General features: G+C 42.0%; 1 protein-coding gene and 1 long non-coding RNA gene across 56 annotated transcripts; one reads left to right on the top strand and one right to left on the bottom strand.

The window, feature by feature from the left end:
* Nucleotides 1-4,136: 4,136 nt before the first annotated feature.
* On the bottom strand, nt 4,137-19,981 carry LOC127531122 (uncharacterized protein DDB_G0271670-like). Of its 6 annotated transcripts, XM_051939580.1 has the most exons (8): nt 10,707-11,868; nt 5,786-7,819; nt 5,504-5,635; nt 5,256-5,381; nt 4,938-5,015; nt 4,686-4,813; nt 4,340-4,417; nt 4,137-4,249 (listed from the first exon to the last, which is right to left on the bottom strand). In XM_051939580.1, exon 2 carries the CDS (start codon nt 7,730-7,732, stop codon nt 6,152-6,154), a length of 1,581 nt encoding a protein of 526 aa, XP_051795540.1. In that variant the 5' UTR covers nt 7,733-7,819; nt 10,707-11,868; the 3' UTR covers nt 4,137-4,249; nt 4,340-4,417; nt 4,686-4,813; nt 4,938-5,015; nt 5,256-5,381; nt 5,504-5,635; nt 5,786-6,151. The 6 variants fall into 6 exon arrangements, 4 of the variants coding, with proteins under 4 accessions (XP_051795540.1, XP_051795542.1, XP_051795543.1 ...); XM_051939582.1 differs by having other exon boundaries at nt 4,137-4,417; nt 4,686-4,810; XM_051939583.1 differs by having other exon boundaries at nt 4,137-4,417; nt 5,504-5,604.
* LOC127531123 (uncharacterized) lies at nt 6,167-20,517 on the top strand. 50 transcript variants are annotated; one of them, XR_007938068.1, is made up of 8 exons: nt 6,167-6,294; nt 6,433-6,468; nt 6,679-6,714; nt 6,781-6,816; nt 6,958-7,143; nt 19,825-19,914; nt 20,123-20,240; nt 20,370-20,517. It is a non-coding gene; the product is annotated as an uncharacterized LOC127531123 (long non-coding RNA). The 50 variants fall into 50 exon arrangements; XR_007938067.1 differs by lacking the exons at nt 6,679-6,714; nt 6,781-6,816 and adding exons at nt 6,535-6,642; nt 20,013-20,087 and having other exon boundaries at nt 6,325-6,468; nt 6,958-6,975; nt 19,825-19,878; XR_007938029.1 differs by lacking the exons at nt 6,679-6,714; nt 6,781-6,816 and adding exons at nt 6,535-6,642; nt 20,013-20,087 and having other exon boundaries at nt 6,325-6,468; nt 6,958-6,975.
* The last annotated feature ends 727 nt before the right edge of the window (nt 20,518-21,244 follow it).

Genomic DNA, 21,244 nt, shown 5'->3' with positions numbered 1-21,244 from the left:
TGAGTTACCATGGTTACCAAGCCAGGCTAGCCCTAAGCCTTGTTGGTGGAACTAAACTCTCACTAAAGTTAGCGAAGCTGACCGAAATAAGCCAGGCTTAGACCTAAGCCAGCTTCGTGGAATACCCCCCAGGTAGATGTTCATTGTGTTGGAACAGTCTATAGATTTGGAGTGAGGGCTTGGGTTCAATAACTTCTGAGCTCTCTATTAAACAGGGCCTTCATGAGACACCGAGGCATGAACTGCTCCCGCTGAGCCTGTGAGACAATCCCACACCCACAGTTGCAGGATGTGACCCCATGTGGTGTTATGTATAAAGTAAGTGAGCACATATCAACTTATCAGCTTAGACAAACTCAGCACTCAATAAAGCTACATGTATCATTTGTACAGGGGGACGTTTCCTTTGAACAGGGCATTACTAACCACAGGATACAAATAGCCAAAAAGCACATCAAGAAAACAGGTTGGTCAATATCTTGCTTTCACCAGTCATTGTAATTTTTGGGGGGGTTTTCTGAAGTAACATGACTATCTGTAATCAACAATGACTTATCAGAGATCTGCAGAATGTGCTAAACACAACATGCATGTCAAATGGGTGAGATGGGTTTGGAGGACTTCATTGCATTAATTTAACAGCCATACAGTTTCAATACACAGGGGCAAAAGGTGACATAGCCAAGAACTGACAGCATGCAGATGAAGTTACAATCTAGCAGAGAGTGAAGTGAGGAGCCGGCTTTTATGGAGGAGGAGATGTGTCAGGTGTGCAGCGCTGCAGCTGCCCAGAGTTCTGCTGATGAGATTGGAGACTGATTAGTTGCAGCTGCTGCAGAGAGCGGCAGAGTGGAGCAAGAGAGAGTGTCTGCAGTTAACATGAACTGAAATGACAGGTTACAACAATAGGACCGAACGTGTATTGTTTTGTTTTTTGAGTGATTAGTTTTGACAACATGGTCTCAGTTTGTTCCGATGCATTTTAGCAAACCAAACTAATGTTTTGCTTCGTGTTATGGTGAGAGGCTGCTGTGTGCATTTCGGTGAACAAACCCAAGTTAAGCTAGAAGTTCTGCTCCGGATCTGTTCCACTGAACGCACACACTAACACACAGCCTGACAGTGGACGTGCTTGCATGATGTGGGTTTTCTTGGCGAGACAATAAATAGTTTTCTGACTTGTTCTTAAACAGCAGCCTGTTTTAAGTTGTGACTATCCCCAGTTGACATGGGTGTTTCCTGAACAATCACCAGGTGTTAAACGCTTGACAGAATGACAAAGATCTATACATTAAGCATAATAAGCACATGCAGTTAATAGAAATATCCACTAAATAAAAATATAAACATGACAACAACATTAACTAGCCACATCACACATACTCCTTAGAAAATACTCAATCTTTCATTCACGTACAACCGTCTAACGAAGGATTTCTCTGCCGACTGTTGTCAGTCACCCATTATGTTGCCACGCTGTTCATTACTATGTGACGTCACTCCCCACAGATGTCCCATATGGGCACTAAATCAGACAGAAAGGAAATCTAACACCATGTCAACCTACACTATAACCTTAACATGCTTAACTTTGGGGCTTTTTCTACAATGAGGCTGCAGCATTCCTATAACTGCAGTAAGGTAGTAGCAATGAAAAACCAGTGAACTGGCTGTAGTAACAAGGGATGTGTTTAACCAAAGACCTGTTTGTGCAATAAGGCGAGAGTTATTATTTGTGAATGTAGTGTAATTTCTATCACTCAAGACCCACATTTACATTTACATATTGTAACTGGGAGAGTGTATTATGGAAAGTTTATTTTAGGATGTGCTGATTGTTTCTCTAGGCTAAATGTTATTTTGAAGAAGGTCTTCTAAGTATAATATATTTTATGTCTAAGTACTGTGTAGCTGCAATGAAGCTGAGTAAGCAATGGCCATGATTACGACTGTTGACATGTTTCCTAACTAACGAAATATCTGAGTGTGTGTGTATATATATATATATATATACACACACACACACACACTCAACTCTGGTGCGGATTCTTTTTTTTTTTCATTTTCCCCCAAACAAACATATTTTATACAAGACTCAAATCCCGGTGCTCATGATGTCTCCTCAGCAGTCAGTGGAGCTGAGTGAGTGTGTGTGTATATTTATATGTATATATATACACACACACACTCACTCAGATATTCCATTAGTTAGGAAACGTCAACAGTCGTAATCATGGCCATTGCTTACTCAGCTTCATTGCAGCTATTTGGGAGCCATCAAAATAGTTTTCAGAAAGATGTACTGTAAAAGACATGCTAACCTAATGCCTAATGCCAAGTAATTTTTCTATTACAGGTTCTGCTATGCCACAGCATCCTTGAGAGGCTCCATTTTCAGCTGCTTTACATTTTAAACCACAGGCCACTGGCTTTGGACCGCATACAATCTGTGTGCACTCACTACCTGGCTTTTTGTAGTGCTATTTTAAGTAGCATTGATTTATTTACAAGCAAATCTTTCATGTCCAAATAGGTGCAGGTCAAGCAGGATGCCCCAAGATTTATTTGAACCCTTTAACCCTTAGTACCTGCATTATCTTCTTGAAATCCTTTTATCGGTCACAACTATCGCAAGCCTGTTGGGGGTGTCAAGACATACTATCCACAGAATACTCTCAGAAAACAACATGTCAGTGATCTCTCTCTCAAAAAACCTGGTTCAGTGATTTCCATAACCTCCGCCCCAACCCCCAATTTGCCCTTCCTTTCTTAAATCCTTGAAAAAACAGTAGCCACTCAAGTCCACTCTCACCTCACCAAAAATAACCCGTAGGAGCCATTTCAGTCTGGTCTCCACTGAATCAGCCCTCATCAAAATCACCAATGGCCTCATGGCAGCCGAAACTGGTTTAATCTCCTTCCTCGTCCTTCTTGACCTGAGTGCCGTCTTTGACACCATCTCAAACTCCATCCTCCTCAGTCGACTCTCCTCACTTGGTATCACTCACACCCCCCTCTGGTTTCAGTCAGATCTCAAAGACCGCTCTCACTTTATACAACTCAAGTCCTTCAAATCGGACGTGTTGAGGATGCTCTCAGTCAGTTGCTTGCTGTGGTGGACATGATGTCTTTCTCATCATGAAGCCTGTCAATGCGGTTCATCCTGCCGCACTCCGACACAGACCAGTGGATTTATTCAGACTTTGTCAGAAAATTTAAACTTGAGGCTTAATCTTCAAATCATTACCCCCATTGTGTGCAAGTTACAATTATTTATAATGCAAATTCAAACCCTGCTTAAGCTGGTTAAAGTGAAGTAACAAGTATCTCTCACACACTCACCTTTATTTACTCATTAATCATGAGGCTGTGGACAATATTTACTCATAAACTTGTACCCAAATAACATGAAAACATCATTACTAGATTGAAAGACTCACAAATGTATAGTTTGTGAACTAAATATGTGGTTTTACTAAACCAATACGGTTTATGTTGTTTTTGTAGTTGTGCTGTTTGGGTTTATAGTTAGTTATCAAGCTCATTTCATTAATTTATGTCAATTTCATTTTGATTTTCAATCAATTGATGCAGCAAAGAATAACCCTGCAGAATGTTTGCAGCCACCTTTATAAAATGTCCACCCTGCTCATAACCATCAAGTAGCAAATGTGTATTTACCATAGCAGCATGTTAAAGTCCATGGGATTGTTTGGAATCCAAGATGAAGCAGATAGAGCAGAGAGTAACAGGAGGAAACCATCAGTGCTTTAAAATGATCTGATTTCAGCTCAGTCCACAGAGGTCAGAAGCTGCTGCACCTGTTCAACCTCTGGACTTCAGTAAAATCGACATATTCAAGAGGTTATATGTAGTCGTGGGTGATGTGTCTCTCATTTGGATGTATTTTACTTCAGATTTTCAGTTTGTGATTTGAGTCGCTATATTATTTTCATTTTCTTTTGTCATTGTCTAGTGTGTTTTTGAAGGAGTCACATATGTTTATGAGAAACCAGTGGTTTGAAAAAAGATTTTTTTTTAGACTAACATGATTTTATAACCATAAAATGAAGTTCTTTGAATCCTAAAATTACAGGAAGGGTCTAATGTCAAACTTCTAAACAAACAGATACAGGTCCCTTGTTTTGATTTTTTATTTTAGTCTCTCTTATTGAAGTTTGATCAGATCAAGCATTTGGTAGCAGTGTGGAGGAAAAAAACTTCCTGTTGCCAGGAAGTTGAAAAAAACCTCCATCTCTTATTGTAGTTTGATCACATTAAGCATTTGATAGCAGTGTGGAGGAAAAAAACTTCCTGTTGCCAGGAAGTTGAAAAAAACCTCCATTTGGGATGAGGGTACAGAGGAAGGAAGGAGCATGAAGTCTTTGCAGGTCGGTGAGGCCAGCTCCAGAGATACCTACAGAGAGGACCAGACACAAAGTTAGTGACTTACAATGGTGGCATCCAGCTTCTAACTGTATGGAGAGGAGATGAGGAGAGGGGGTGTGCTCAGTGCATCATGAGAAGTCCTCCAGTAGTTGGTTTATTTACATTTAGAGAGAAAAAAACAACTAACAATGAAGTAAATGTAGTGTTGAGGCTGTCAGTCACAGCATCTACATCTCTAGTAAAGGCATCCACTGGAATGACTTTATCTGTAAACACATTTCATTTGAGAAATTTACCTTTGGAGTAATCTGGAGCTTCTCTTCTTCTTCTCTGGTTGATGCTGTTGGTCATCTTCTTCCTGTTCTCTGACAGCTTTCTTCTGTTGTTGATCGTCCTGAGGCTCCTCGAACTGTTTCTTTGTCTTCTTAGATTTTGAAGTCACAGTTTTGGAAGAACAGAATCACAGACGTGTGTGTCAGATTGACATTTAGTAGTAGTATGTAACAATACACTGTCACCAGGTTCATTGTATTTAAATTGGTACCAACCTGCTGCTCATCTGGTTCTTTCTGTCCATGTTCTCTCTGTGTCTCTGTGGGGTTTTCTCTTTGTGCTCCGACTTCCTCCTGCAATCCAAACACATACATGGAAGGTTAACTGGTGATTCTAAAGTAAATCTGAAGTGTCAGTGTGAATGCTTGGCTGTCTCTTTGTGATTGCTCTGAGGTGGACTGGTGACCTGCAGCCCCTGCAACTCTATATAGGATAAAAGGTGTAGCTAATGGATGGATGATGCCCTTTGTTATAGGGCACAACATACACAAAATAGTGAAGCACAATAGAATTAGATTTCTTTGTTGTCTCACCTTTTATGTCGCTATAATAAGCATCCCCTCTTCCGTAGTCTGAGTTCACATGCTGGGGCTGCTCCTTATCGGGTTTCTTGTCTTGATCTGATTCTACATTTTATCAGGTGTCTTGGAGAGAGAGCTCTAAAGAGAGCAAAAACACAGCAAGAAGATGAATTAAATTACAGACAAATAATTACATTTGAGCTGTAGAGCTGCATATTAACGTAAAGTATCGAAAGAACCAGTTCACTCCATGGACTCACTTTGTATTAGTTGACTGGTCTCACATCTCATGCACTGGTCCTGGACATGTTTCCCATCATCTTTTCTTCAAAATGACTTATTTCTCCTCGATGTTCCATCCCTGTTGAAATCATTTGGTGTCCAGGAAGCAGCTATGTAGAAAAAACCACATGTAGGTTGATTTTTTCCGTTGATTCTGACAGAACTACATTTTCTCAGTCAGTGATATACAGTATACTAAATATACTGTGTAAACATGCAGTATCTGTAAGGTGATTCTTTCCCAAGTTCATGTAAATTACCAGTGCATTCTGTTCCTTGTACAGTTGTCCTGTCGTCTCATCGCAGGCTGGTTGGCGTCTCTAAGGTCGTCTCTGGTGGGCTCGGTTCCTCGTCTTCACGTGTCTGCTGGAGCTGGGCCTCATCTGTGGGGTCTTCTTCTCATCCTTCTTTCGGTTTGAATCCCGGGGTCATCAGACCTTGGAGATGGGAAAAAAAAACTCCAGGAAAATGTGTGAGAATCTTGCAGAAAATGTATCACATCCTATGGAAGAATTAAAGAATTCTTGTATGATAAATCTAAATCAAAAAAACATGTATGCCACCATGCCACCACTGTAATGCGCCCCGTGAACCCCATATTCATTAAATTTAATATACAATTAAATTTAATGAAAACGAGGAAGGAAAGGAGGAGGGAGAGGAAGAGAAAGAAGAAGAGAAGGAGTAGGGAGAGGAAGAAGAGAGGAGGTGGAGGAGCGTGAAGGAGTAGGGAGAGGTAGAGAAAGAAGAAGAGAAGGAGTAGGGAGAGGTAGAGGAAGAAGAGAAGGAGTAAGGAGAGGTAGAGGAAGAAGAGGAAGAGAAGGAGTAGGGAGAGGTAGAGGAAGAAGAGGAAGAGAAGGAGTAGGGAGAGGTAGAGGAAGAAGAGGAAGAGAAGGAGTAAGGAGAGGTAGAGGAAGAAGAGGAAGAGAAGGAGTAGGGAGAGGTAGAGGAAGAGAAGGAGTAGGGAGAGGAAGAAGAGAGGAGGAGAAGCGTGAAGGAGTAGGGAGAGGTAGAGGAAGAAGAGGAAGAGAAGGAGTAGGGAGAGGTAGAGGAAGAAGAGGAAGAGAAGGAGTAGGGAGAGGTAGAGGAAGAAGAGGAAGAGAAGGAGTAGGGAGAGGTAGAGGAAGAAGAGGAAGAGAAGGAGTAAGGAGAGGTAGAGGAAGAAGAGGAAGAGAAGGAGTAGGGAGAGGTAGAGGAAGAGAAGGAGTAGGGAGAGGAAGAAGAGAGGAGGAGAAGCGTGAAGGAGTAGGGAGAGGTAGAGGAAGAAGAGGAAGAGAAGGAGTAGGGAGAGGTAGAGGAAGAAGAGGAAGAGAAGGAGTAGGGAGAGGAAGAAGAGAGGAGGAGGAGGAGGAGGAGGAGGGAGAGGAAGAAGAGAGGAGGTTGAGGAGTTGGGAGAGGAAGAAGAGAGGAGGAGGAGAAGGAGTAGGGAGAGGAAGAAGGGAGGAGGAGCGTGAAGGAGTAGGGAGAGGAAGAAGAGAGGAGGAGGAGGAGGAGGAGGGAGAGGAAGAAGAGAGGAGGTTGAGGAGTTGGGAGAGGAAGAAGAGAGGAGGAGTAGGGAGAGGAAGAGGAAGAAGAGGAGGAGAAGGAGTAGGGAGAGGAAGAAGAGAGGTGGTGGAGCGTGAAGGAGTAGGGAGAGGAAGAAGAGGAGAGGAAGGGAGGGAGGAGGAGGAGAGGGGAGGAGAAGGAGGAGGAGGGGGAGGGGAGAGAGGTGAAGGGGAGAGAGAGGGGGCAGGGCATGAAGGAAGAGAAGGGGGAGAAGCTGGAGGAAGAGGGGTGAAGGAGGAGCAAGAGGTGGAAGAGGAAGAGATAGAGGAGAGAGGAGAGAAGGTGGGAGCAAAGGGGGAAAGAGCGGAAGAGAAGCGAGGAGAGAAGGGGGAGCAAAGGGGGAAAGAGCGGAAGAGAAGCGAGGAGAGAAGGGGGGAGCAAAGGGGGAAAGAGAGGAAGAGAAGCGAGGAGAGAAGGGGGAGCAAAGGGGGAAAGAGAGGAAGAGAAGCGAGGAGAGAAGGGGGGAGCAAAGGGGGAAAGAGAGGAAGAGAAGCGAGGAGAGAAGGGGGAGCAAAGGGGGAAAGAGAGGAAGAGAAGCGAGGAGAGAAGGGGGGAGCAAAGGGGGAAAGAGAGGAAGAGAAGCGAGGAGAGAAGGGGGGAGCAAAGGGGGAAAGAGCGGAAGAAAAGCGAGGAGAGAAGGGGGGAGCAAAGGGGGAAAGCATGGTGCAGGAGGTGTAGGTGTGTGTGTTCAAACCGTCCGTAGTTCTGACGCTGGAGGTCTCCCTGGATCACTGGAGGTCCCAAGTCCTCTGGAGACAGAAACAAAGCAACATTTCAACCCTCACAGACTTCCTGCTCCTCACACTAAACTGGATCCACGTGAAGCTGCTCAGACACTGTGGGTTCCACTGATTGTTCTCCTCAATGTTTAGAGCTTCACATGTTTCTGCTCCTCAGCACAGACAGAACAGAAGATCTAAATAAATGAGCAGCATCAGAGAAGAACTTGTTGCTGCACAGTACAGGACACCTTCAGTCCCTGGATCTACTACAGGCAGCAAAGTTCCTTTTTACCCTGAATGCATTTCTGCACAAAGATCGCTCCAAAATTCCACACATACACAGTTAAAAAAAATAGAGAATAATTGAGAAAACTTTCAAGGCAGCCTTTTGCAGTAAAATTGTTGAATTGTCTCAACTATTTGCTTGTTCATTGTCCTAAGTCATATTTCATTGTTGCACCACTTACATTGACATTGTTCTGTGAAGAGTCACTGCTATTCATTCTTCATTTGGCCAATATAGAATTGTTTATTTGCTGAATAGTGTGATTCACAGAACTACCAAAGTCATTTCTTCTGGGGTGTTTTTTTTTTTTGTTTGTTTGTTTTTTGTTTTGGCCTTTTTGTGGTTTTACTGAGAGACAGGAAAGTGGGGAGATGGGATGGGGGAAGGACCTGCAGCAAAGGGCCATGGGCTGGTTTCAAAACATCATCCATCAAACAACCATCATGTTAAAATAAACTTTAAATGTGACTGTGTAAAACGAGGGTCTGAGTACTTTAAAATATTTATATATTATAATTATATATATATATATATATATTTGTGACACAGACATTATTTACATATTCTTTCCTATTCAACGTCTTCATAGATATTATTTTATTACTTATTCTTTATAAATGACTAAAAACTGTCCAATCTGCATTTTTGTATCCTTAAATTGCATCATTTTCTTTCAAATACCAGCAAATATCTACAAAAAAACTAATATTTTTGTTCTTGAAAATTAAACATTGTGAAAATACTGAGTAATTTGATGCTCAAAAGTTGTAAAAGAACAAACTACCGTTCATAACAATACAGATTTTTTTATATGCACCTTATTCAAAGCTTTTGCCTGAATCATTCAGTTTACATGAAAATTTATACTTTTTTTTTAGTAATTATTTATCAAAATACAGAAAAAAATTGCAGCTGAAATCTTAAAAAAAATGCTTTTCTCACAGTGATTCTGGCTCAACCAGTCAATACTAAATACAACGAACAGATTCAGATCCAGTCCCATGCAGCAGTGATGCATCTACACAGAAACATGTGAATAAAATCATTTCACTTTTGTCTCCACCATCAAACCAAATAACCACATCTTACTAAGATGAACTTTAAATGTGACAGTTTGCAAAGGGGTCTGAGCACCTTCACCGATTTCTTCGTCTTTCACGATACTATGTGTGTTTACAAGATGATGCCACAGTCTCCATCGCCGTTAGAAAACACTTGTAGACAACCAGCTGCAGCGCACAACACCGCATGCGTAATTACGCACGCTGAACCTCGGGTACTTTGACCAAGTCACGCGGAACCAACAACGGAGCTTCTCCCAACAGGGGAACAGCTTGACTCAGAGTGTAAACACATTTCGGAGTGATCGACTAACAACACGTGAAGTTTAATTTTCCTAAATGATGTCAAATGACAGATTCAACACAACAGCTGCTTGCCCGCTGACAGGCAGACACTGACTTCAGGTCAGTTCACAGCAGCACAAATCTGACGGAGTGTTTGAAGCAACATCTGAGCATCAGTTCACAAACAGGATCAGCTGTGAACTGAAAAGGACCTGATGCTCCGACAACATCTTCTACCAGACCAACTCAGCTACTCTGTTTACGTTCTGACGTCATGAAGTTTACCCCAAATGCCTCCATCATCTCCATGGTTACCAAAAATGCACATTGCTCTTATTTTATGAAAAATAGCCCAGTCGCCATGTTTATCTGAAACTTTTGACCCTAAAATGTACATCAATTAATTAACATGTTTTAGACCTTAAAAACATTTTAAAAACGGTCTAAAAACAAATAATCCTGTATAGAAATACTGATGTTTGATGTGGAAAATATTCAGAGTTTTTTGCCTGTTTTTGAGTCATATTACTGGTCTCAGCACAAACAAACCAATGAACCACATCATATGAAACTAAACTTTATATCAGAAAGTTAGAAAAAAGCTTCTGAGGACCTTCAGGGGTCAGAACAGATCAGATTTTCAATATTTTATGAAAAAATAGTCCAGTCGCCATTTCCCCCAAAACTTTCAACATCAAATGTGGACAAAATGTACTACTGTTCAAAAGTTTGGGCTCACTTAGAAATGTCCTTGTTTTTCAAAGAAAAGCATTTTTTCACTGGAGAAAACATTAAATGAATGATAAATCCAGTCCAGACATTGTTAATGTGGTAAACAACTACTGTAGCTGGAAACGACTGATTTTTATTGAAATATCCACCAGAGGAACATTTCCAGCAACCATCACTCCTGTGTTGTTGTGTCTATTAGCTAATGGTGCTGAAAGGCTAATTCATGATTAGAGTTTTCATGGAAAACATGGAACTGTCTGGATGACCCCAAACTTTTGAAAGGTAACGTAAAACAAAAACAAAAAACAACAATTTAACATTTTGTTAACATATTTCAGGACTTTTATATAATAAAACTCACAAAAGAACTATTTTACACCAAGAAAACATCACTCAAACTGTGTTTTACAAACAGGCCCTGGAAGTTGTTACTTAACAGACTTTAAATTCAACAAATTATTCTTATTCTTTGGACTGAAACCGTTTTCAAAGTGTTCACAGAGATCGGAGGGCGAATGAGACAGGAAAAGCATGAAAATAATTTTCTTACCTGAATGCAAACTGCAGGTGTGCTTCTGTCCAACTGGTGCTTTCTTCGGCAAGTTCTTCTTCTTTTTCTCTCGATGATCCGCTGAGGTTGGTCTTCAGTAAGGTTGTTTTTGAGATGCTGTCCGGCTTTTGAAAGCTTTCTAGCGTTGAGGTCAATTCGCAACTAGTCTAGTCAAAGTCCAAGTGCAAAAAAGAACCGATCGAAGGTCTGGCCTTTTATATGCGTTCGGAGCGTTTCCATGGATTCAAATGATGCACGCGCGCCTGTGCCGAAGGAATTTTGATTCGAAGTTCAGAAAAACATCCATAATGTCATCTTATTTGTTTCTAATCTTGCCTTGTTGCATGTACTCGCAGGAGTTTGCACAAAGTTCACCTTGTAACTCCAGTCCAACATCTAAAACAGCCAAATCACATTTTGTTCGTAACGACGATTTATCTTAATAAAACTCATGACACTCCAGTGGAGCTCAGGATTCATCCAGAAAAGCTTTAATACAAATACCTTCACCCTATAAACCTTCGGTCTGTGTGGAACAGCTGGCGTGTGTGTACAAGTCCACAGAATAGTATTTGTCTTAAGTGACGCCACGTGCGTAAATGCGCGTAAAGACGCACTGATGGTGATGCTGCAGGTGTTTATTAAAGTCAGAGGAAACAATGTGACACACAGCAGCAAACAGGACTTGTGGAGGTGTTTAAATGTTTCTTCCGAATCCACAGTGACATTCAGTGAAACCTTAACAACGTTATTTTTTCTGACGTTAATCCAACAGGTTCCACATCTGTCTGAGTCACATTATGATCTGGATTTTGACAGACATCTCAATATGTTATGAAGAAGATGATACCCCTGGGTGGTGTTGCTCCACCTGGAAACAACACAAGGCTCGATCTACCACAGCTGTGTCTTTTAATTATGCAAATATTTGTCTCGGTTTTTCTACCGCTAGCACAGAAAGGTAACATCTCCAACAGCTCTACAAACACCTGTCCTGTTTAATCACAAAAATCCAAAACGTCTGCAGAGTGTGATGTAGAAAGAGCAGAAACAGTCCAGGAATCATCAGGATTCAAACTGAAAATAATAAATACATTATAAATAAAAATATTGTGTGTTCTTCTACACACCTGACAGCTCAACTGTTCCACACAGATTCCAGGTTTTTACACTGAAAAGGAGACGGAGGATCTGTTGGACTTATTCAGGCACCTTGTAATCATTTTAAACACCAGTAACACCAACACGTTTAATCTACATTTTATGGAGAGAGAGCATATGAACTTGTTTGGATCAAGTTGAACAATATAGAATGCTTTTTGTCCTGACTTTGGGTATAACTCAAGTCTACCAGAAGATCAGATACTTCTCCCATGTTCTCAGGTTTAAATCAAACCAAATAATCAGGTATTCTATGAAATAATGTCTGGGCGCATCGAAAATAAATAAATAATACAACCGTTTGCTTTTAATTTTTGGTAGATTTTTTTTACACTTTTAAAAACATAAATACAGATCCATTTTAAGACGACTTTTGCAGATATTAGTTTGCGTTGAAAAATTATTTTACACATTGACAAATCTCACTTCAGACACACAGATTGAGATGTAGACAGACAACTCTCCATACATATTGACAAATAATTTTGCTACAGTAATGCCCCATATGAAGCCAACCTGTCTGATCGTCTAGCAATATTACCAGGGCCGCCCCTCCCTATACGCAGAACATCTTGCAAGGGGGGCCGTTTTGCGCAAGGGGACGCATTTGCGCACGGTAGCGCATCCATTGCATATGCGCTATATCGTGAGGTGGAGGAGAAAAAGACACCACCTGTAATCTGACCGCGCAATGATTGTCAGCATGGGCGTAACGGACGCGGGGTACGCGTGGGACATGTCTCCCGCACTTTCCACATCCTCCCCTCTGTCCCCTGCAATTTTTTCAGCCGTTACAACAGCTAAATCCGTTATTAGCATCAAGTAATGTGTTTTCCCGAGCCGTCTTTGAATGCACCATGAGCGCATGCTAACGCAGGTGTTCTAGCCTAGCTTAGCTCGACTGTATTCCCGTTATAAGGGATATACGGGAATACGGTCTAGCCTTCCTCCACTGACACATTTTGACAGGTTTTCAAGCTCCGAGCAGATCAGACCGAACCAATCAGAGCACCAGAGGCGGGAGTTAACGATGCGTCATCTTCAGGGCCGAGTTGGCGACCGCAACAGAGCGAGGTTTCTCTCGTGCGCTTTCCTCTCTTTTGCACGGGCTGAATTTGTCCTTAAAACCTCAACAAGAAGCAGCTCTTAAAGCTTTTCTTTTTAAAAAGGATGTATTTTAATTCCGGCAGGCTGTACGATAGAATGTGTAATGCTGCCCTCCACTGTTGAAAGGGAGAGCTTAGATTTTCCTCAGGACCCCTGTACGGCGAAGGAAGCTGTTAAAACTACAAAACATCATGGCGGAAAGGCAATTGTTAGGTCGCTTAGTGATTGCGTCACACATGTGTTACGCTGATTGGCTCTCTCCAATTCAAGCTGTGATCGGTAGTCCCGCCTCTGGGCTAGATTTGGTTCAATGGAGCAGCTCCAGACTGACTTTATGTGTATTTGTAATACACAATATAAAGGCTGTCTGGTCCCCAGGCAACAGGTGTTCCACAGGAGACGTGCTGCTGTAGCCTAGCCATGCTATACCCATGTTTCTGACGGCACAAGGGTCTAGGGAAGCTGGACAGGGAGGGAGGCAGGCTAAAAAGTTGTCTATCAAATCCCTCTGCAGCAATTGGGTAGGTATACAACCAATCAATGCAACGAATAGGCTGACGTGGTTCCGAGAGCACCAGCGGATTGTGGCTAAGTCCCATTAGCTTCCCAACCAGCGGAGCCGCGGAGCCAACTGGTATATTAAGGATTTGCCATATCTCGTCAGCATAAGTCCAAATACGTCTTTCTTCTCAATGAAACACTTCAGTGCCGTCCTTTGTTTATCTTTCAAGTTGAATTTTAGCTTCAAATCTTTAAGGGCTGTGGCCAAAGCCGAGTCGAAAGATAACTGTTTATTGTGCGCTGGTTGTTTCTGTCAGAATCGTCACGCCTCTGTCGTCACTTAGTTACGCCCGCCTTCTGACTCTACACTTCATGGTGATTGGTCCGGCCAGTTTTAGGAGAATCCAGCCTCGAGCCTTATGGAGGGTAACTTGACCCACCCTGGCAGAGAATTAAATTCGTTGCCGTGAGTTGTCTAGCGCGGCTAGGCTAGTGCTGCTGTGCTGAACAGTGCTGAACGTGCGTCTGGAGTAATGTTTAGCAAACCAGCCAGAGCCAGCAAGAAGCAAAAAACTTTACACAGTTTTTTCCAAACAAACCGTGTAAGTTGTGTGACCTTGTTGGATGCAAACAATGTTAGACTTGTTAGCTAAATGATGACAAGGTAAAACGTGGCAATATATCAATATGTTAAGCTAGTTGACAATAATTCAAATGTGGTTGCCTCTGTTACATTACTGCTAATTAGTTTATTCTTGAAATAAACCCAGTCCTCTTTCATTTCTGGGCAGAAGATGTGCTCACAGTTGCTCTCCATGTATTTAAGTCTTTTGGTCCCAAAAGAGGAGAGTCAGGGAGGAGAAAAAAGAATAGGCTATCTATGGTATAAATTTGCAACTATTTTTTACTCTTTCTCTTTCTAGCTCAGAATTTTGATTTTCAGATTTTTTAATGATTATTTCCATAACAAAGAGCAGAGTCAGGCAGGAGACGGACCAGAGGCGGCGGCCAGCAGTAATGTTGACTCTCATCATGGCCACGTAAAGCCAACTCAAAGGCCCCACAAAATTTCACACAGTCTATTATCCTGGACAGTATGTGACGATTTTTGTCACCTCTTCATTGTGCCTTCTAATGCCAACTCTGTAGCCCTCATCGAGTTGTTCAGCAATGGCTAACACGGCCAAAAAACTGTAGCTTCATGCTTTTGTCAAGGTGGCTACGGCTACCTTCATGCCGTTGGCATTTTTCAGAGAGATGTTTCAGGTCTCTGACCCCCGTTGTTGTCCACAGAACTTCAGTGCCAACACTTTGAAAAAAGCAAGCAGGGAAAGCAATACAGAGCATTGCTAACTTCACATCCAGCTAGCCAGCTAACACAGGCAGGAGAAGGCCCGGGTGTAACTCCCATAGACATAATAAAGAGTAGACGCCGCTCGGAGTGCTGCGCAGCGAGAAATACGGCCGCCATCTTGGTCCGTTCAGCCGCTCACTCACCGCTGTTGACAGCGCATTTAATCCATCTTAACTCTGAATATTAAACTGATTTTCACGCGTTTTTCATTTTTATTTATTTTTTGCTGCAAACGTCATACATGTGGCTATGATACAGGACAAATGGTTCGCCGTATTTAATATTCATAGCGGGAATAATAGATAATAATAATAATAATAATTAGTAATAGAATATTCTGGATATTAAGCTCGACTGTAGACAGGTATTTTGGCAAACACTGTAAACACACACACACTAATATATGTTAGAGAAGCAGATAATGGCAGTAAAGTCAATTATTTTAATAATTTGAAGAGACAATATATGATTAAGCTATATATACATATATAAACAAAATACTGACTAATGAAGACATATTTCTATATAAAAACTACACACACACACACATATATATATATATATATAATATATATATATATACATTAATATATATATGTATGAATTATATCCATAGTCTATATATATTTATATAATAATTTTCTCTGATATAGTGATTATATTAATACTCCACATATGATTTATATATATTATGTTTTCTGACATATTGATTATATTGATACCTCCATATATACACACACACTCAACTCTGGTGCGGGTTCTTTTCTTTGTTTTCCCCCAAACAAACATATTTTATACAAGACTCAAATCCAGGTGCACCATGATGTCTCCTCAGCAGTCAGTGGCAGCTGAGTGAGTGTGTGTGTATATTTATATGTATATATATATACGCACACACACACTCACTCAGATATTCCATTAGTTAGGAAACGTCAACAGTCCGTAATCATGGCCATTGCTTACTCAGCTTCATTGCAGCTATTTGGGAGCCATCAAAATAGTTTTCAGAAAGATGTACTGTAAAGACATGCTAACCTAATGCCTGAATGCCAAGTAATTTTCTATTACAGGTTCTGCTATGCCACAGCATCCTTGAGAGGCTCCATTTCAGCTGCTTTATATTTTAAACCACAGGCCACTGGCTTTGGACCGCATACAATCTGTGTGCACTCACTACCTGGCTTTTTGTAGTGCTATTTTAAGTAGCATTGATTTATTTACAAGCAAATCTTTCAGTCCAAATAGGTGCAGTCAAGCAGGATGCCCCAAGATTTATTTTAACCTTTAACCCTTAGTACCTGCATTATCTTCTGAAATCCTTTTATCGGTCACAACTATCGCAAGCCTGTGGGGTGTCAAGACATACTATCCACAGAATACTCTCAGAAAACAACATGTCAGTGATCTCTCTCTCAAAAAACCTGGTTCAGTGATTTCCATAACCTCCGCCCCAACCCCCAATTGCCCTTCCTTTCTTAAATCCTTGAAAAAACAGTAGCCACTCAAGTCCACTCTCACCTCACCAAAAATAACCCGTAGGAGCCATTTCAGTCTGGTCTCCACTGAATCAGCCCTCATCAAAATCACAAATGCCTCATGCAGCCAAAACTGGTTTAATCTCCTTCCTCGTCCTTCTTGACTGTAGTGCCGTCTTTGACACCATCTCAAACTCCATCCTCCTCAGTCGACTCTCCTCACTTGGTAAACACTCACACCCCCCCTCTGGTTTCAGTGAGATCTCAAAGACCGCTCTCACTTTATACAGCTCAAGTCCTTCAAATCGGACGTGTGAGGATGCTCTCAGTCAGTTGCTTGCTGTGGTGGACATGATGTCTTTCTCATCATGAAGCCTGTCAATGCGGTTCATCCTTGCCGCACTCCGACACAGACCAGTGGATTTATTCAGACTTTGTCAAAAATTTAAACTTGAGGCTTAATCTTCAATCATTACCCCATTGTGTGCAAGTTACAATTATTTATAATGCAAATTCAAACCCTGCTTAAGCTGATTAAAGTGAAGTAAAAAGTATCTCTCACACACTCACCTTATTTATCATTAATCATGAGGCTGTGGACAATATTTACTCATAAACTTGTACCCAAATAACATGAAACATCATTACTAGATTTGAAAGACTCACAAATGTATAGTTTGTGAACTAAATATGTGGTTTTACTAAACCAATACGGTTTATGTTGTTTTTGTAGTTGTGCTGTTTGGGTTATAGTTAGTTATCAAGCTCATTTCATTATTTATGTCAATTTCATTTTGATTTTCAATCAATTGATGCAGCAAAGAATAACCCTGCAGAATGTTTGCAGCCTCCTTTATAAAATGTCCACCCTGCTCATAACCATCAAGCAGCCAAATGTGTATTTACCTAGCAGCATGTTAAAGTCCATGGGATTGTTTGGAATCCAAGATGAAGCAGATAGAGCAGAGAGTAACAGGAGGAAACCATCAGTGCTTTAAAATGATCTGATCAGCTCAGTCCACAGAGGTCAGAAGCTGCTGCACCTGTTCAACCTCTGGACTTCAGTAAAATCGACATATTCAAGAGGTTATATGTAGTCGTGGTGATGTGTCTCTCATTTGGATGTATTACTTCAGATTTCAGTTTGTGATTTGAGTCGCTAATATTTTTTCATTTCTTTGTCATGGTCTAGTGTGTTTTGAAGGAGTCACATATGTTTATGAGAAAACCAGTGGTTTGAAAAAAGTTTTTTTTGAGACTAACATGATTTTATAACCATAAAATGAAGTTCTTTGAATCCTTAAAATTACAGAAGGGTCTATATGTCAAACTTCTAAACAAACAGATACAGGTCCTTGTTTTGACTTTTTATTTAGTCTCTCTTATTGAAGTTTGATCAGATCGAGCATTTTGGTAGCAGTGTGGAGGAAAAAAACTTCCTGTTGCCAGGAAAGTTGAAAAAACCTCCATCTCTTATTGTATTTGATCAGATTAAGCATTGGTAGCAATGTGGAGGAAAAAAACTTCCTGTTGCCAGGAAGTTGAAAAAAACCTCCATTTGGGATGAGGGTACAGAGGAAGGAAGGAGCATGAAGTCTTTGCAGGTCGGTGAGGCCAGCTCCAGAGATACCTACAGAGAGGACCAGACACAAAGTTAGTGACTTACAATGGTGGCATCCAGCTTCTAACTGTATGGAGAGGAGATGAGGAGAGGGGTGTGCTCAGGGCATCATGAGAAGTCCTCCAGTAGTTGGTTTTATTTACATTTAGAGAGAAAAAACAACTAACAATGAAGTAAATGTAGTGTTGAGGCTGTCAGTCACAGCATCTACATCTCTAGTAAAGGCATCCACTGATGACTTTATCTGTAAACACATTTCATTTGAGAAAATTTACCTTTGGAGTAATCTGGAGCTTCTCTTCTTCTTCTCTGGTTGATGCTGTTGGTCATCTTCTTCCTGTTCTCTGACAGCTTTCTTCTGTTGTTGATCGTCCTGAGGCTCCTCGAACTGTTTCTTTGTCTTCTTAGATTTTGAAGTCACAGTTTTGGAAGAACAGAATCACAGACGTGTGGTGTCAGATTGACATTTAGTAGTAGTATGTTAACAATACACTGTCACCAGGTTCATTGTATTTAAAATTGTAACCAACCTGCTGCTCATCTGGTCTTTCTGTCCATGTTCTCTCTGTGTCTCTGTGGGTTTTCTCTTTGTGCTCCGACTTCCTCCTGCAATCCAAACACATACATGGAAGGTTAACTGGTGATTCTAAAGTAAATCTTGAAGTGTTAGTGTGAATGCTTGGCTGTCTCTTTGTGATTGCTCTGAGGTGGACTGGTGACCTGCAGCCCCTGCAACCTATATAGGATAGAAGGTGTAGCTAATGGATGGATGATGCCCTTTGTTATAGGGCACAACATACACAAAATAGTGAAGCACAATAGAATTAGAATTTCTTTGTTGTCTCACCCTTTTATGTCGCTATAATAAGCATCCCCTCTTCCGTAGTCTGAGTTCACATGCTGGGGCTGCTCCTTATCGGTTTCTTGTCTTGATCTGATTCTACATTTTATCAGGTGTCTTGGAGAGAGAGCTCTAAAGAGAGCAAAACACAGCAAGAAGATGAATTAAATTACAGACAAAAATTACATTTGAGCTGTAGAGCTGCATATTAACGTAAAGTATCGAAAGAACCAGTTCACTCCATGGACTCACTTTGTATTAGTTGACTGGTCTCACATCTCATGCACTGGTCCTGGACATGTTTCCCATCATCTTTTCTTCAAAATGACTTATTTCTCCTCGATGTTCCATCCCTGTTGAAATCATTTGGTGTCCAGGAAGCAGCTATGTAGAAAAAACCACATGTAGGTTGATTTTTTCCGTTGATTCTGACAGAACTACATTTTCTCAGTCAGTGATATACAGTATACTAAATATACTGTGTAAACATGCAGTATCTGTAAGGTGATTCTTTCCCAAGTTCATGTAAATTACCAGTGCATTCTGTTCCTTGTACAGTTGTCCTGTCGTCTCATCGCAGGCTGGTTGGCGTCTCTAAGGTCGTCTCTGGTGGGCTCGGTTCCTCGTCTTCACGTGTCTGCTGGAGCTGGGCCTCATCTGTGGGGTCTTCTTCTCATCCTTCTTTCGGTTTGAATCCCGGGGTCATCAGACCTTGGAGATGGGAAAAAAAAAACTCCAGGAAAATGTGTGAGAATCTTGCAGAAAATGTATCACATCCTATGGAAGAATTAAAGAATTCTTGTATGATAAATCTAAATCAAAAAACATGTATGCCACCATGCCACCACTGTAATGCGCCCCGTGAACCTCATATTCATTAAATTTAATATACAATTAAATTTAATGAAAACGAGGAAGGAAAGGAGGAGGGAGAGGAAGAGAAAGAAGAAGAGAAGGAGTAGGGAGAGGAAGAAGAGAGGAGGTGGAGGAGCGTGAAGGAGTAGGGAGAGGTAGAGAAAGAAGAAGAGAAGGAGTAGGGAGAGGTAGAGGAAGAAGAGGAGAAGGAGTAAGGAGAGGTAGAGGAAGAAGAGGAAGAGAAGGAGTAGGGAGAGGTAGAGGAAGAAGAGGAAGAGAAGGAGTAGGGAGAGGTAGAGGAAGAAGAGGAAGAGAAGGAGTAAGGAGAGGTAGAGGAAGAAGAGGAAGAGAAGGAGTAGGGAGAGGTAGAGAAGAGAAGGAGTAGGGAGAGGAAGAAGAGAGGAGGAGAAGCGTGAAGGAGTAGGGAGAGGTAGAGGAAGAAGAGGAAGAGAAGGAGTAGGGAGAGGTAGAGGAAGAAGAGGAGAGAAGGAGTAGGGAGAGGAAGAAGAGAGGAGGTGGAGCGTGAAGGAGTAGGGAGAGGTAGAGGAAGAAGAGGAAGAGAAGGAGTAGGGAGAGGAAGAAGAGAGGAGGAGGAGGAGGGAGAGGAAGAAGAGAGGAGGTTGAGGAGTTGGGAGAGGAAGAAGAGAGGAGGAGGAGAAGGAGTAGGGAGAGGAAGAAGGGAGGAGGAGCGTGAAGGAGTAGGGAGAGGAAGAAGAGAGGAGGGGAGGAGGGAGGAAGAAGAGAGGAGGTTGAGGAGTTGGGAGAGGAAGAAGAGAGGAGGAGTAGGGAGAGGAAGAGGAAGAAGAGGAGGAGAAGGAGTAGGGAGAGGAAGAAGAGAGGTGGTGGAGCGTGAAGGAGTAGGGAGAGGAAGAAGAGGAGAGGAAGGGAGGGAGGAGGAGGAGAGGGGAGGAGAAGGAGGAGGAGGGGGAGGGGAGAGAGGTGAAGGGGAGAGAGAGGGGGCAGGGCATGAAGGAAGAGAAGGGGGAGAAGCTGGAGGAAGAGGGGTGAAGGAGGAGCAAGAGGTGGAAGAGGAAGAGGAGAGAGGAGAGAAGGTGGGAGCAAAGGGGGAAAGAGCGGAAGAGAAGCGAGGAGAGAAGGGGGGCAAAGGGGGAAAGAGCGGAAGAGAAGCGAGGAGAGAAGGGGGAGCAAAGGGGGAAAGAGAGGAAGAGAAGCGAGGAGAGAAGGGGGAGCAAAGGGGGAAAGAGAGGAAGAGAAGCGAGGAGAGAAGGGGGGGCAAAGGGGGAGAGGAAGAGAAGCGAGGAGAGAAGGGGGGAAAGGGGGAAAGAGAGGAGAGAAGCGGAGAGAAGGGGGAGCAAAGGGGGAAAGAGCGGAAGAAAGCGAGGAGAGAAGGGGGGAGCAAAGGGGGAAAGCATGGTGCAGGAGGTGTAGGTGTGTGTGTTCAAACCGTCCGTAGTTCTGACGCTGGAGGTCTCCCTGGATCACTGGAGGTCCCAAGTCCTCTGGAGACAGAAACAAAGCAACATTTCAACCCTCACAGACTTCCAATAAACGAGCAGAATAACTGTGTTTTATTCCCAGTAAAGTAATTTAAGTATTTCAATTTGTTTTTAATTTGTTCTTGTTTATACGATAGGCTGCAATGAAATGATGATTAAATCAGAT

The sequence above is a fragment of the Acanthochromis polyacanthus genome, chromosome 19 (assembly GCF_021347895.1).
Source record: "Acanthochromis polyacanthus isolate Apoly-LR-REF ecotype Palm Island chromosome 19, KAUST_Apoly_ChrSc, whole genome shotgun sequence".
Lineage (NCBI taxonomy): Eukaryota > Metazoa > Chordata > Actinopteri > Pomacentridae > Acanthochromis > Acanthochromis polyacanthus.
This window is presented reverse-complemented; position numbering and strand designations above follow the sequence as displayed.

Coding starts and splice junctions, on each gene's coding strand:
- LOC127531122 (XM_051939580.1), bottom strand. CDS start 7,732: ATGCTTTCCCCCTTTGCTCCCCCCTTCTCTCCTCGCTTTTCTTCCGCT.